This window comes from Diabrotica virgifera, chromosome 9, assembly GCF_917563875.1.
Source record: "Diabrotica virgifera virgifera chromosome 9, PGI_DIABVI_V3a".
In the NCBI taxonomy this organism is placed as follows: domain Eukaryota; kingdom Metazoa; phylum Arthropoda; class Insecta; order Coleoptera; family Chrysomelidae; genus Diabrotica; species Diabrotica virgifera.
Window position 1 is genome coordinate 35,838,748 of NC_065451.1, and position 15,466 is coordinate 35,854,213.

Below are 15,466 nucleotides of genomic sequence, written 5' to 3' on the forward strand. Positions count from 1 at the left end.
CGCCCTAAAATTAACAAAACAAAATTAACAACAAAACAATTCAATAGCGGGTATGTACACCACTTGCAGCAGCGACTGCTCGCAATCTGTTTAGCATCGAATGAAGATGTGTTATCCTTGCCTGGGGAATAGCCCGATATTCCTTTACCAGGACCATATCTGTACCAAATTTTCTGTAGGCCTAGGATGACGGCGAATAGCTTTATTTAATTCATTTCATAAATGCTCAATAAGATTGAGATCTGGGCTGCATGTGGGCCATTCTAACCTTATCAATCCAACCTCTATTTTACGAGTCAATCAGTGTTTTTATTTACAAAAAATGGTATAGCTCTTACAAGAAAGAGATATTCGGATAATTCAAAAAACAAAATTTCAGTGATGCCTCCGGGATAATATGACAGGACTATGAAACAAAATCAGCTATTCTATTTTTCCACAGAATTTTTTAAAGTTAGGAGAAAATACAACGTTTCCATTCACCCCTGTATAATGCCATGCAAGCAAAATCATTTTGTTACCGGAATAATACCAAACGATATCAATACATGTACCTACAAACTGGTGCAAGAATCATAGCAAGATTCATACTTTTTGACACACCGCGTATATAACTAAAAAAAAATAATATCTGATAAATGTACCTTAAGTTTGGGAAACTTTTTTATTTTTAATTTTATGAAGAAGTGTTATTCTTTAAAAAAGGTTCTGAATTATCTAAAACCTAGAATGCTATCATCAGGTATTCAATTTTTTTAATTTTATTTATGAAATTTGTGTTCAAATTGTGTGACAAACCTTGTATATGGACGAAAAAATTTAATATTTCATGATTGTATTTTAGGTTTTAGATCATGCAGAAATTTTTATAAAGAGTAACTTTTTTTCATAAAACTAAAAATAAAAAAAGTTTTCCACATGGTGCCGACTTAACTGGACACTGTATATGACCCATTGGAAACTTGAAAAAGACAGTGACATGTTGCAAATCTTATAAATTTCCCCCACCAAACCATCGAGGGAAATACTAATTATATTGGAGTAGGCTGTAAAAGTTAAATGTTTTATGTGGGTAATTTAGCTTCTTCCAAATATAATGATCGTACGCCAATACGTCATTACACCAACACTGATGACGTAATCTCAACACATATATACATAGTACTTGATGGCTATTCAACAATTAAATAAAATAGACAATTTTTAAGATTTTTAAAGCCTAGTCTGTTTCTGAAATAATGAATTTATTCCATAGATTTGCATCAGCTCACTGTTGTATAATTTTTGACCTAGTCTCCTCCCAAGAATTTGTACTAGGCACCAAAGTAACATACAATTACCTCTTGCTTGTTCCGCATTAAACCAAGTTGGTCTCTCGTAACCCATAACTTGACCGAAAACGGCGCCTATCTCCCGAAACTTCGGATAAACAGGAGACATTCTCAAATTTCTACCTGAAAATTTACAAAAATTTAATACTAAAATTCTTTGGTTGTTATAAGTTTTGATATACAGAGTCATTTAAGTTTTTAATATACGAGTCAATGAGAGCAAAAACAGGATATTACCTCCGAATTCTATCCTACAGCATGGATTTTAATGAAATTTTGGGAATATTCTCTACTTATCTCATAATTCAAAGTCTACCCTATATACTATCGGTGGCGGCTCGTACCACTTTAAGAAGTGCCAGAACTCGGACAGCCGCAAAAATTTTTAGTGACGGGTTCACGATATTGTCAAAAAAGTTATAAAACAAAAATTAAAAAAAAAATAGGCGCTGATACTTTTACCTTATGTATCTTATGTATATTTATCTAAGGTGCCAAGAAATTGTTCAAAATTTATCAAAACAGTTCCGTAAATTCATTAACAATAAAAAAACTCTCAACTTACAACCATTATTTACTGCTAATATTACTTAGCTTGTATTACGATTTAGTCTCTAATTACAAAATTATAAAAATAATACTATTTCATTATTTACACACATGCACAAAGTTGTGTTAATACTACTTTTACAGACTTATTAATAAACACGGACTAACAGCCGATTTCATAATCATTCGAAAAAGTGGACTTTAGTAAAAGGAGGCTTTATGTTAAAGTGGACTTTAAAGCGGCTGTTAACGATTTTGATTTCATAATCCGATTTAAAGGATGCTTTTAGTAAAGTCAGTTTTAATGAAATTTTATACTGTTGGTTAAACTGAATTATGTTATATTTGAACTAAAATGGAAATAATGACATTTGAATGTCATACATTTTGCCAGTTTGTAGCGTTTGCGTTTTGTAGGATACCTACTCTCGGATACTACTCCTATAATTTTTGTTTTTAGTACAAAAAGTTACTTATTATTACTTAATTATTATAATAATTATTATTACTTGTTATTACTATTTCTATATATTTATTATTACTCTACTTTTCTTTTTAATCACCTAATACTTACTTTTTAATTTTATTATTGTATAGGTATTACTATTATTTAATAATTATATACACCTACCATTATTTAATTACTCATCAATAAAAAGTGAAATCTAAAAAATGGACATATAACGAGATAACAAAATATTACTTCTACAAACTTTAGCAAAGAGGAGGAACTTCTTTTGTTACAAAAGATAGAAAGTTATAGAAATATAATAAATAAATGTGAAAAATAAAGGAACGGTCGGTACAATATTTTATTTGTTAAAAATCATTTAAATTATCCAAATAATTGAGTATCATGTACAGGCAAGCTAATGTTCATTTGCATTGCATATTTGCAGAACAGAAGGAAAAAAAGGATAGAAAGGGAAGAGGCAGAATATAAAAAAATAAAATTATTGGATTTAAAAATAAAACTACCTCATAGGCCTGGATCCCGCACACCAAAAAAAGTTGATTAATAGCAAGCTGAAAATTTGTTAATAGCTTAACAGTGTCTAGTCGGACAAACTTTGATGTATGGGAACACTGGAAGTTTTAATTGTGGAACAGTTTAAAAATGTGGAAAGTCAGATTACGAAAACGTCCCATGTATTTTGTCGGACAGAACATCCAATTGATTTGTTTCCTTTCATTAAACTTTCATGCAAAAATCAGACTGCTATTACTAACCAACATGATTCCTGTCATTTGACATGTTCTTCGTGTTCCACTCATTAAAATGCCCCGTTGGTGATAAACACCAGTCTGATTTTTGCATGAGAGTTTAATGAATGGTAACAAATCAATTGGAAGTTCTGTCCAACAAAATACGTGGAACGTTTTCGTGGTTTTACGTTCCAAATTTTTAACCTGTTCCACAATTAAAACTCCACCCATTCCAGTGTTCCCATACATCAAAGTTTCTCCGACAGACACCGTTAAGCTATTAACAAATTTTCAGCTTGCTATTAATCAACTTTTTTTGGTACGTGGGATCCAGGTCTATAAAAAATGGGATAAACTAAAATAAATAAAAAGTTCAATACATTTATTTTGTTTTTATTAATAAAGATATTTACAATCTACCAAAGTGTTCATTTATTAACACAGTTATATTGTTTTCTGAAATATTTTTATTATGTTTTATCTGTTGTAATTATTCATTGTTTGCTTCATCTTCAGTTTTATTCACAGGAAAATTGTCATCCATATCAATGGCCATATTATGAAGCACTCTAGTTGCAACAATCACAGTCATGTTTTCTAATTGTAGTCTCATTCCTAAGCGGAGTATAGGAAATCTTTATTTCCACAACCCATATTGCTGTTCTACTACATTCCTTGTTCGTCACTGTCACCAACCAATACGTAATGGCCAAAGATACAACTTTCAAAATTCAGGGGGTTAGGGTCAGACAAACATAACTACAATAAAACTTCCTATTTAAGATTCACATGAACGTATGTCCACCTGCTTTAGTTCTGATTTGGACATGCATACCTAGGCTAGGTACCTACATATTATAACGTTCAGTTACCGTAACCCTAATATTTCTGTAGACGAAAATAAAACAAAATGTAGCTACGTTTGTGTGATTCTAAGCCCCTGAATTATGCTTCAGCCTACTATTATTAAAAATGTCTTATTTGATCGCCACAGGACAACAATATCTCTAATTTTAAATTTTGCATCACTGACTGAACATTCAATGCAAAAATGATTTTCTGGACTTGAAAATTTCTGCATCCTGGACACCTGCAGAATCTATTTTAATTAAAGTATAACCCATTGCACTCATTATTCTAGGGAATACAGCAATCTTGTAAAAATACTATTTTTATAATTCTACTTGCTGAACCTCTGGACACTGCCGTAAAATCAGCTACATTTAATTGCATACTTCCTGATGCATAAAATCCAACAGAATTTGTTGCATGGGAGTAATGCATGGCATCCACCTCTAAAATAAATAAACAGCATTGTTTTTACTTACATCAACAAATTTTTAGTCACTTACCTAATAGAAAACTGTTTGTTTTCAACCTAAATATTTGATAAAAATCCAGATCATCATATTATTATTGTTCAAAACAGTTTGTTCTTAATCTGTTCTGGTAAATTTTTGGTCTTCTAAATACAATAAATTTCTTGAACTAGACGTTTCAAAATTATACATAATTGTACTTTTAAAGTACAATTAATTAATCCTAGTAATAATATAATAATTATTATTGACTGTTATGTTAACCTTAAAAGTTAAATACAAAAACAACTTTGTTTTCATCTCAACAAAATAGGTTATGTATCCTTTAACCCTTAAACGCCCAACCTTTTTTAGGTTCCATGTACGCCCAAGGGTGGGTAAAAAATGTCCACCTCGAAAATAGCTAATATATTTATTGAGAGTTGTTGGAAATGGATTAAACTTAAGAATCTTATGCTTAATAAACACAGCATCTTCTAAAATATTAATATAAACAATTTACAAACCTTACAACAAAATTACAATGTACATCAAAATTAACATACCAGGAAAAGCCAATAATTCAGATTTGTCGATTTTCTCCACATTCTTTCTTTCAACCTCCTCATTGGCGGATAATTATGTAGATTATGTAATTATACGTCGATAATTATATGGATTATCTTCCTACCAACGAGAAATTATATAGAAACCTTAAGGAACAAGTTTTACCAAGGGTGTACTTTTTATGCCCACCCATATGTAACTCAAGATGCTACTTTTATTTTCAAAAATATCAGTAAAACCAAATTAACATTCGATAAAGGGCTGTCTTTTTAACAATAAATAATTTTTTAAAATTTTTTAAACACGTAATAAATATGTTACAAGGGAATACGCATTAGGTGGACATTTTTTACCCACCCTTGGGCGTTTAAGGGTTAAAGGAGACTTTATCAACTTAAAGGTCCGAAATCTGCACTTTAAAGTTAAAGAGGGCTTTTGATAAAAAGGGCCCTTTAACTCGATTATGAAATGAAAATCTCAAGTTAAAGGCAACTTTAAATTTAAAGCCTCCTTTAACTTCATTATGAAATCGGCCGTAACACCCGACTAACTTTAGTCCGAGGACTAATAGTAGGTTTAAACCGAGACTAACTTGACATTTTGTATTCATAACCTTACAAACTTCCTAAATGCATTATTTGCTTTTGCTTGCTTGTATAATAAATATATAACATTATTATGTTATTATTGATAATGGAGAGATATTATTTTATTAATGATTTAAGATAATTAATAGACGAATTAAATGAGGATAGAAATCAGCGGAACGATATTCCTCTTGTGAGTCACATCAAAATATACAAAATTATAAAAAAATCTTTAGTTTAGAGGAATTAGAAGGTAAATTTAAAGTCAAATACCGATTTTCAAAAGGTACAGCAGTTAATATGAAATACAAAACAATAATACAATAAATAATATAAAATATAAAACACCAGGTAGCACCTTCTCAGAACGAAGTCCAACACAAATTAATTAAAATTTATGCAGAAATGGCACCGACGGCACCGACCGAACAGCTGTTCGGTTTAGAGGAAAGAGAGGTTAAATCCTCTACATTTTCTTCTTTTTCGCAAAATTCTCTCCATTTCTCTTCTTTTTCGCAAGGGTTGCCAACATAAATTTGTCGTAACTAGGACTAAGGAAGGTTTAGTTAGTCCGAGCTTAGTCCGTGTTTATTAATGACAATCTTAAAATGAAGTTAGTACTCGCTTAATCTCGGACTAAGTAGTCCGAGACTAACGTTGGACTAAGCAATTTTTATTAATAAGGCTGTTAAAGTTTACGATACATCCTTCTTGTTTTTTTTTGGTTGCAAAGTTTTCAATGACTTTATTATTAAAATTATCAATACCATTTACAAAATGCTTTTCTGCAGATAACATACCTAAGTCGTTCTTCTTTCATTGTATTTTTAACTAATGTTTTAATTCGTTTTAACATCGAAAAACAGCGTTCTGCTTCAGATATTGATATAGGAATGGTAATTAAAATGCTTAAAAGTTTAATAGTTTCTTCCAATGTGCTTTTTAAACCTTCCTCATTTAATAAAACTCATAGCGAAATAGCCCCAGGGGTAGTACTTAATTCGTCTCACTAATACAGTACTTCTAATTCAGTTTTAAACTGAGTTTTGTTTAAAAATTAAAATTGTTTCCATGTTTCATTAAAAATGATTCGGAACTTTAAATATTATGAACCTTTAAGTCGTTGTCTAATTCGGCGCTAAAATTGACCAGTTCCTTAAATGTGCCTCTATTTTGTGATTTTTTTTTCGTCGTGACCTCTTTAAGCTAACTCGAAAGCTCCACAAAACTTTATAAAATTTGTAAAGAAAAACCACCAAAAGAGTTTTCTAAGATACTAATGTGATTCATTGTCAATTAATAAATTAAACTTAAGAAATAATCATATTATTTATACTACACCCACGATCATGATGCACTAAAAGTTTCATAATAATATTATAAATACAAAAACTTTAACAGAAAATAGACATAACAAAAGCGACAAGCCAGCACTTAAAGAAACTCAAAATCTTGTGCCTGGCACGAGATTCTCATTTAAGGTATACTAAATAGTCCAATATAGCTCTTTCTCGGTCACTTATAAAGGATGCTCGTAAAATCTTTCTCTTTTCAGCCGTGGCAATACCAATTTTGGCTCAAGATTCTCCAGCCGAATAATCTCCGCTGTAAGTGGCAGCGATTGTACTACGCGCACACTTGCCAGATTTTATATAATTTATGAAGATAAAAAGAAATACACACAAAATATTAACAGACATTAAAAGATTTTAAAAATAAAAAATATGCTTCTGCATAGTTAAGAAGGTAGTGCCATAGCTCTATGGCACTACCTCACGGGCCGCCACTGTATACTATGCCGCTTTTATCTCGGGGGGTGGAAAATGTCTTGACCAGAATAACCACGTAAGTGGCTAGAGAACCCCATTCTAAGCAAAAACTGTTTTATATTTTTTTAAACTCAATACTTTTCAAGTTATTCATGGTTGAAAAGTCACTTTCATTGAAAATTTACACCGTTTCGGACGTTTTTTTGCGAATAACTTAAAAATATGCATTTAACGAAAAAAACTATATAAACCATTTTTGTAGCTTATGAAAAATCAAAGAGATTCGTTTCTTCATAAATCCTCTAGTTATAATACAAAAAGGAGATATTGTAGGTGAGACGAGTTTGTTTTTTTGGTGCATACTCAAATCGATGTATTCACTTAAATAACAAAAATGGTCGATTCTAGGAGTATAATGCTTTGAATACCTTTTGTAGTGCTTGAAAAGACCTTTAAAACGAGCACTGTTCAATGTCGATTACGTTCAAACTAAGCGAGATATGGTGCAAAAAAATTGATGACTAATTTATTTTAAGAAAAAATGCGAAGTATATTTAACTCCTCATCCACGAGAACAGGGAACTTGCAAATTTTTGTTTATTACATAATAATGTTCAATTTTGTATAAAAATGAGATTTCCAAAATTTCACGCTTCAAAAACTCATAATAACTTAGAAGTACGAATTTAAAGTCTTCTTTAGTTTAAAATAGTTCAAACGACCCGTGACGTCACAGAGTTTAACTATGTGGTTTCGTTTATGGTTATATTTACGTATATTCTTCTTCTTCTTTAGTTTATTGGCCTCCACCTACTTGGGTATTTGCCCAGCTCGTCGTCGGCGAATAAAGGAAAAATATTTATATTCTAATGATATTTATCGTATGTCGTAATAATATATACCAGTATTTTGAGATTGGAGCTTGATACAGTTTTTGAAGGAAAGGAAAGAAGGTTTACTATTGAAAATAAAACCATTTTGTAAAAGTAAAAATTTTCTATGAATAGTTCAAACGATCAAAAACACTTTTAACGTCACATAACTGTATTTTTTACTCACGTTTATAATGTCTAATTTAAAATTATATATACAATTGGTGTAGAATGTAAACATACAACCCCGTGACGTCACGACGCGTTTTGGGGTGGCTGGTATAAGTTGAATTTTTAGTCGTCTTTAGGGGTAAAACGAAAGACAAACAAAACTTTTTAAACGCTTTTCTTTACTTCAATAGTTTGCATCAAATCTTTAGACGTTAATTTGACTGACTTTTATTCAATGCAAAAAAATGAAAATTTGCAGACATATGCATTCGCGGGAACAATACACGAATAGTCAATAAATTTTTTTTTATGTTTATTATTTGTTTAAATAAAAAAAAAACGATTTTAATGGAAAATGATTAGATTCTCTTGTTTTTTACAATGTAGAAACTTGAAACTTTTACGGATTGTAGCTAATGATATGAACTATACATAATTTCACTTTTTACGTTAATTGTTTACGTTATGCTTCATAAATAAACAATAAAATTTCAAATTTTTTGCCGATTCCGACTACTTTTCATGTTTGTACATCATATTTGTTTTATACATATTTTAATAAACATGACGATATATTTTAATGTTTGAAAAGTGTAAGACTAAAAAGTAAAAAATAAAAAAATATGAAAAATTTTTAAGAAACGCTTTTCTTTAGTTACGAGTGACTAAAATTAAACATATTATAAAAAAATCAATTAAAAAGAAAAAAATAAAAAAAATTGAAAAATCTAACACATTCGTCAAAGAAAAGCGTGGTGCAAAAACCCTTTATTCGATGAAGACGCGCCACGCTTTTCTTTGAAAAATGTGTATGTGTAAAAAATTGTTTTTTCATTTTTTTTTATTTTTTGCTTTTTAATTGATTTTTTTATGTTTAATTTTAGTCACTCGTAACTAAAGAAAAGCGTATCTTAAAAAAATTTTTTTCATTATTTTTTATTTATCTTTGATACAGGTTCTAAATTATGTTCTGTTGTGATTTATACCAGTTTTTTCGAATTTAAAATTTTATGCAAGTTCCCTATTTAAATGCATCGTTTTACTTCTACAATACCTTTTATTATAGTGTTGTTTCTATGTTCAAAAAGTTGGACGGGTTTAAAATGCATGGTTTTTGGAAAAAATAAGATCAAATTATAGAGCGCATTTTTAAATTTTGATAATAGAACAAGTCATGGAGTTTAAATATCTAGGCATCACACTATCTAGATATGGAAAGCTCGAAACAGAAGAGTAATTCTAGAAGCTAAATTAACCACTTTGTCAGCAACGTTCGAGAACTTCTTGAAATTATCGGTATTTTTCGGATATTTGGCGTTCTCGCACATCGTCACCTGCCAGCTTCTTCTAGAAGAGGTGCTTTGTTACTTAGGGCTTTACGTTTTATGTGGTTATCAAAATTTTTATTTTGTAAAGCGATTTACCAGAATTATTACTGAGATATTTGTTATTTAGTGAGCTTTTGTATCCTAGTGAGTTGAATATAGTTAGTTAAACCATGTTAGGTTGACTTAAGCTCTGAATCCACAGGAAAACATAACAGTATTTTAAACACAATATTGTTACCTGTTTCAAATTCATGAAAAGGATATATAAATCCGTAATGCAGACCAGGAACTTCCTTGACCCGATCTCTTAAAAATTTCCTATTATTGTGCAAACCGAGAAACCGTGAAACTTCTATTTCGTACATATCGAATTCGGTGTCTCCATTAACTATAATTTCCGCCGTGGCCTTTCCAACTCCATCAGCTGCCGCGATTCCTACTGTTCATTCCGGGATATTATAGACTGCGAGAAAACCTGAGCAACGTATTAGTTAAATCAGGACATAGTAGAATAATAAATGAAACCAATGATGCCGAATACATGATGATTTCTGACCATATGACATCCAGATACAAGCTGAAGTACCTTTTCAAGTGGACATTTGCCCACGAGAGAAATGGGACAGAGGAAACTCTCGACCCAGACTGCAGGGCTACACCTGGTATGCGGACGGGTCTAAAACTGCAGAAGGTTCGGGCGCAGGAATATTCTGTAGTGGTGGAAATATCAACATTTCTATTCCACTAGGAGAATATACCTCTGTATTTCAGGCAGACATGCAATCTTGCAGTGCGCAAGAGAAACAACTTGGGGGCCTTCGAACTGCAGTGGGTTAACATATGCACTGATAGCCAAGCAGCCATTGGGGCTCTTATAATCCCTACGGTGAACTCTAGGCTAGTGTAGAAATGTCGACAAAAACTTGACAGACTGGCGCAACATAACAGTGTTATACTGTTATGGGTTTCAGATCATGTGGGCATATACGGCAACGAAAGAGCTGATGCACTTGCCAGGAGAGCATCAGCTACAGAATACCTGAGTCCAGAGCCGGCCGTGGGAGTGCCAAAAAGCACCGTCCGCGAACGTAAAAAAGCCTGGGTCCGAAGCCAACATAACTCGCACTGGGAGGGTATACCCGGTCAAACCCATGGCAAGATGTATATAAGACGGACATGTGCTAGTAGGGCTGAATTACTGCTGAAGACAAGCAGGAATCAGCTCAGAGTCATAACAGGTTTCCTCACTATGCACGCGCCAGTTAAGGATCACCTGCATACAATGGGGCTGTTTCATGGAGACTTGAGCTGCAGAATCTTTAACAGAAAACCTGAAACGGTCAACCATATCTTGCAGGATTGCGAGGCATTAGATCGAAGGCGGCAAACACTTTTCAGAGACATCGAAGTGACTCAAAATATATATGGCACCCACCCACTAGACCTGTATAAGTTGGTACAGGGTTCCAGAATTCTGGAAGGGTTTCATAAAGGAATGGAAGATGTACAATACGCCAAGTGGCTGCAGTACGGCTGGTTCACAACAGACGGCTTCCAAGAAAGAAAAAAATATTGACGAAGGCAGGTCTAAGTAATGCCTGCCTCTATTCAAAATCTATTCTCAGGAAGCATTAAAAAACTGAAAAAGAAGAAAAATATGGATGGGAATAGAACGTATGAACAAGTACATAACAAATCTTTTCTTCGCAGGCGATCAATTGATTATGGCAAACGATGAGGAAGACATGGATTATACGAATATCTTCCGAGAATAAAAGACGAAGAAAGAGACCCACAACTTTCGATTAGAGACATAAAAAATATGAAGAATTTGAATACCTAGGAACAGTAAACACTAAACTCATTACTTTGATCTCCTAAAATTGGTTTACGACCAAAAATGACAATCTACAAGTCGGTTGAAGAACCAACTTTGACGTATAATAGCTTAATAGCTTGTATACTGCGCTAAAAGGTGTATAGGTTTTGTTATAGCAATTATTAAAAATATGAAAAATTATTGTATTTTTTTCTTCCTTAATTAGTACTTTTATTAGTATTTTAAACACAATATTTTTACCTGTTTCAAATTCATGAAAAGGATATATTAATCCATAATGCAGACCAGGAACTTCCTTGACCCGATCTCTTAAAAACTTTCTATTATTGTGCAAACCAAGAAATCGTGAAACTTCTATTTCGTACATATCGAATTCCGTGTCGCCATTAACTATAATTTCTGCCGTGGCCTTACCAACTCCTCCAGCTGCAGCTATTCCCACGGTTTTCATACCCGCTGCAATCAAATAATTCCGTATCTGGAAGAAAATTATTTGTTAAAGTAATTTGATGAGCTATTATCTAATTTCTATTAGGAAAATTGCGGAATTATTTTTTGATTGCTCAATAAAAATGTGTTAAATTTGAAAAATTTAACCAATTAACGCAGGGAAATTGTTTTTAAAAATGAATAAACATTTTCAAAATTAATAAATATTTTCAATTTCGTTGCAATATGGACCTACAGCCGCATTGTATTTTAGTTCATTAGTTCAATCATAGAGTGCGGCAAGCAGCCCTACCGGCTTCGAGACTTGTTACTCTCTCGTCAGGAGGTGCATATGCAGCTCTCTCTGACTGAAATAGACTAATTAATCCCATATAGTTATATATTATCATAGAGAGTGCCATTCAGAGCGAAGTGACGACACCATATTTTTTATTTGGCTCAGTGCTGTTTCACTCTTACGCATAGTAAAGCTGTGACAGTAGTGCTTCCCTTCTGTGCCTATACTCACACTTAATGTCATCTTAGTTTCTCGATACAATGTGTTAGAAAGAGATGCCGCAAACCAGTCCATGACATCTTGTCGCCAGGAAGCGCGGTAGGTAGGCTCACTCTATGTTAATATATACCTCTATGATTAATCCCCGGCGTCCAGTCACGAATTGCAACGAACGAAATGGCAGGAATACCTAGCGACATCTGCTAGAAAAAAGTTTTAATCTAATAAAAATCTAATACAATCCGTCCAATATACTTACCGTTGCACGTCATCCGCGTCATAACCCGTGACGTCACATGATACCAACACGAAATATTTAGGCGGTAGGTGTGTTCCTTTTTAGAATCATTTAGCCGAGTACACGGGAATTACAGCCACTAGACATATTTTATTATAATAATATACGCGTAGAAATAATATTGGAAGATTTCTATTAATGTACACTTTAGGAAACATACCCTAACTTGTTTTATTTAATTTGTATAAGTGGAATATAAAGCGTTTTTATAAAGCACACGTGTTCGGATTACACTCTAACTGCGATCGAACAAAGGTGACATCTTCGCATAAATTGGTAACATTTATTTGACAGTTGCGGTGATGACACTTCATATTTGTTTTTATTCTTTACTATAAGTATTTGTTTTATTATATTTACTGTTTTTATTATTTACTTTAACGTAAGATTATAACTTAATTCTTGTATTCTATTTCTAAAGTTTTTATTTATTTACATGGAATATTAGTTTTGTTGTATAATCCACTTCCGCAAAAATGATGTGATATATTTGATTTAAAACGAATTTAAGATTTTTTTGTAATTGGGCAACAATGTCAACTTAGATATCTGACGTACAGTTGAGTCCGCGAGTCTTTACCAGAGATATGTAAAGAAAATAGATCAGGCTAGTCATATGCCACTCAATGCATCAGGGTGTAACGCCGATATCAAGTACGGTGGTCTAGCTATCTTTGTCTGTCGTGCGAGTGTGAGCGTATCTACCAAGAGGTGGGAATAACGGAACGACAGTGACACACAGGCGGCGGCCATCATATGCTAGAGAGAGAAAGCTAAGCGCCGGTAGAGAGAGATAGATAGACCACCGATCCGAACTGTTCCGCGTTACGCTATTTTTCGAACTGGCCTAATCTATTCTGTTATATCTATGGTCTTTACCCGTGCGTCATCATTTAAAGCATACGAAATAAGTCGGAAATCTATTTCACGCAACAACAAGTGACAGAAAGTGGCTGCTGTTCCGATTACGGGTTTTATTATAAAAGTTGAGGTTATCAAATATATAGAATGTCAAATGTAAGTTTTGCTTCAAAATTTTTGTGCAGAATTACAGCTATGTTTGAAGTAGCTTAATAAATTTTTTATTATTATTGAGTAATAAATAAATAAACAATTTATAAAAAAATTCAATAACATATTTTATTTTTGTTATTTTATTTACTTTGACGGAAATCTAAACACAATCATTTCTTTACTGTGTGAATGACGTTAGCTTTGTATGTTTTAAATATTAATTGCCAAAATATAATCATTTATTTACTGTGTGAATGACGTTAGCTTTGTATGTTTTAAATATTAATTGCCAAAATATAATTATTTACCTTAAGGGCCGGTTGTTCGAAAGCTAATCAACAATGATCATTATCAAATATTTAATTACTGCCACCAACTGTCAATGTCAACTTTGTTTGGGTTGCTGAAAACTTGAAAATATGAAATTACTTAATCAATTATGTTAATAATTGTTATGTTAATTGATTAACTAATCTCATAATTTTAATCAATTATGTTTTCAGCAACCCAATAAAAGTTGACAATGACAGTTTTGGTGACAGTAATTAAATATTTGATAGTGATCATTGTTGATTAGCGTTCGAACAACCGGCCCTTAAAGTTCAAAGCCCAATATAAAATTAGTTGTTAAAATAACTGTTTGTGTAATATAAAGAAACTTCAAAACGCAAAAATTCGACAAAAACCGCAAAAAATTCAACTGACTGACAGCCACAAAAGTAAACAAAGCAGAAACGTCAAACAAATTGTGCTTAAAATATGAAAACATACCGAATCGTCTTTTTTTGTACCTATCTCTTTTCACTGCACTGAGTCTAGACGGTTCATAAAAATAACATGTGTTTTTACTTAATAACAAACGGCAGCTGGTTTGTCATGACTTTCATGCGTGGAAGAGAATGATGCTAGATAAAAAGTATGTGTTTTATCTCGCCAGGTATTAATGACGCACGGGTAAAGACTCGCGGACTCGACTGTAGATAATGACGTGCAACGGTAAGTAGATTGGACGAACTGTAATTAATTAATCTAAATAATATTTAAAATATTGTTTTACATTCCACCAGATTAAAACTATTGGGACTATTTTCTGGTTACACCTACGAGGCTTCTAAAAATTCAAGCCATAACGAATGCTGAGACTAAAGAAGATGAGGGAATTTTACAATTTATAATTCACGTCCCATGTGCCCAGCGCGGTAAAGTTCCAGCGAAAATCGATCCCCTCGTACTCCGATTGGAGTAAAAATGCAAATTAAAAATGAATAAACATTTTCAATTTCGTTGCAACACGAAACTACAGCCGCATTATATTTTAGTTCAATCAGAGAGTGCGGCAAGCACCCCTACCGGTTTCGAGACTTGTTAGTCTCTCGTCAGGAGGAGCATATGCAGCTCTCCCTGACTGAAACAGAATAATCACCGGCGTCCAGTCACGAACTGAACGAACGAAATGGCAGGGATGCCCTAGCGACATATGCTAGAAAAAAGTCTAAGAAATTCTATAGAAAGCTGAAATACAAAACTGGAGACAGGGTACAGGAAGAATAGCTGCAGGAACTCACTGGAAAAGCGCAGCCAAGGACAGACAGATATGGAAAGATTTGGGGAAGGCCTATGTCCAAAGTTAGAAAGAAATGGGCCAAAGAAGAAGACCTTAACACACAAATACTTGATAACAAAAGAACCA

General features: G+C 32.7%; 1 protein-coding gene across 2 annotated transcripts in view; it reads right to left on the reverse strand.

Moving 5' to 3' along the window:
- LOC114330263 (pyruvate dehydrogenase phosphatase regulatory subunit, mitochondrial) overlaps positions 1 to 15,466 on the reverse strand; it is a 294,720-nt gene that overhangs the window by 235,064 nt on the left and 44,190 nt on the right. For both annotated transcript variants that reach the window (XR_007700863.1, XM_050662019.1), the window contains exons 7-8: positions 11,759 to 11,996; positions 1,341 to 1,454 (exon numbers count right to left, since the gene is read on the reverse strand). Coding sequence is in view for 1 of the 2 variants with exons in the window: in XM_050662019.1 (XP_050517976.1) it covers positions 1,341 to 1,454; positions 11,759 to 11,996 (352 nt within the window). In the remaining variant the exon portion in view is untranslated. The remainder of the gene's footprint in view (positions 1 to 1,340; positions 1,455 to 11,758; positions 11,997 to 15,466) is intronic.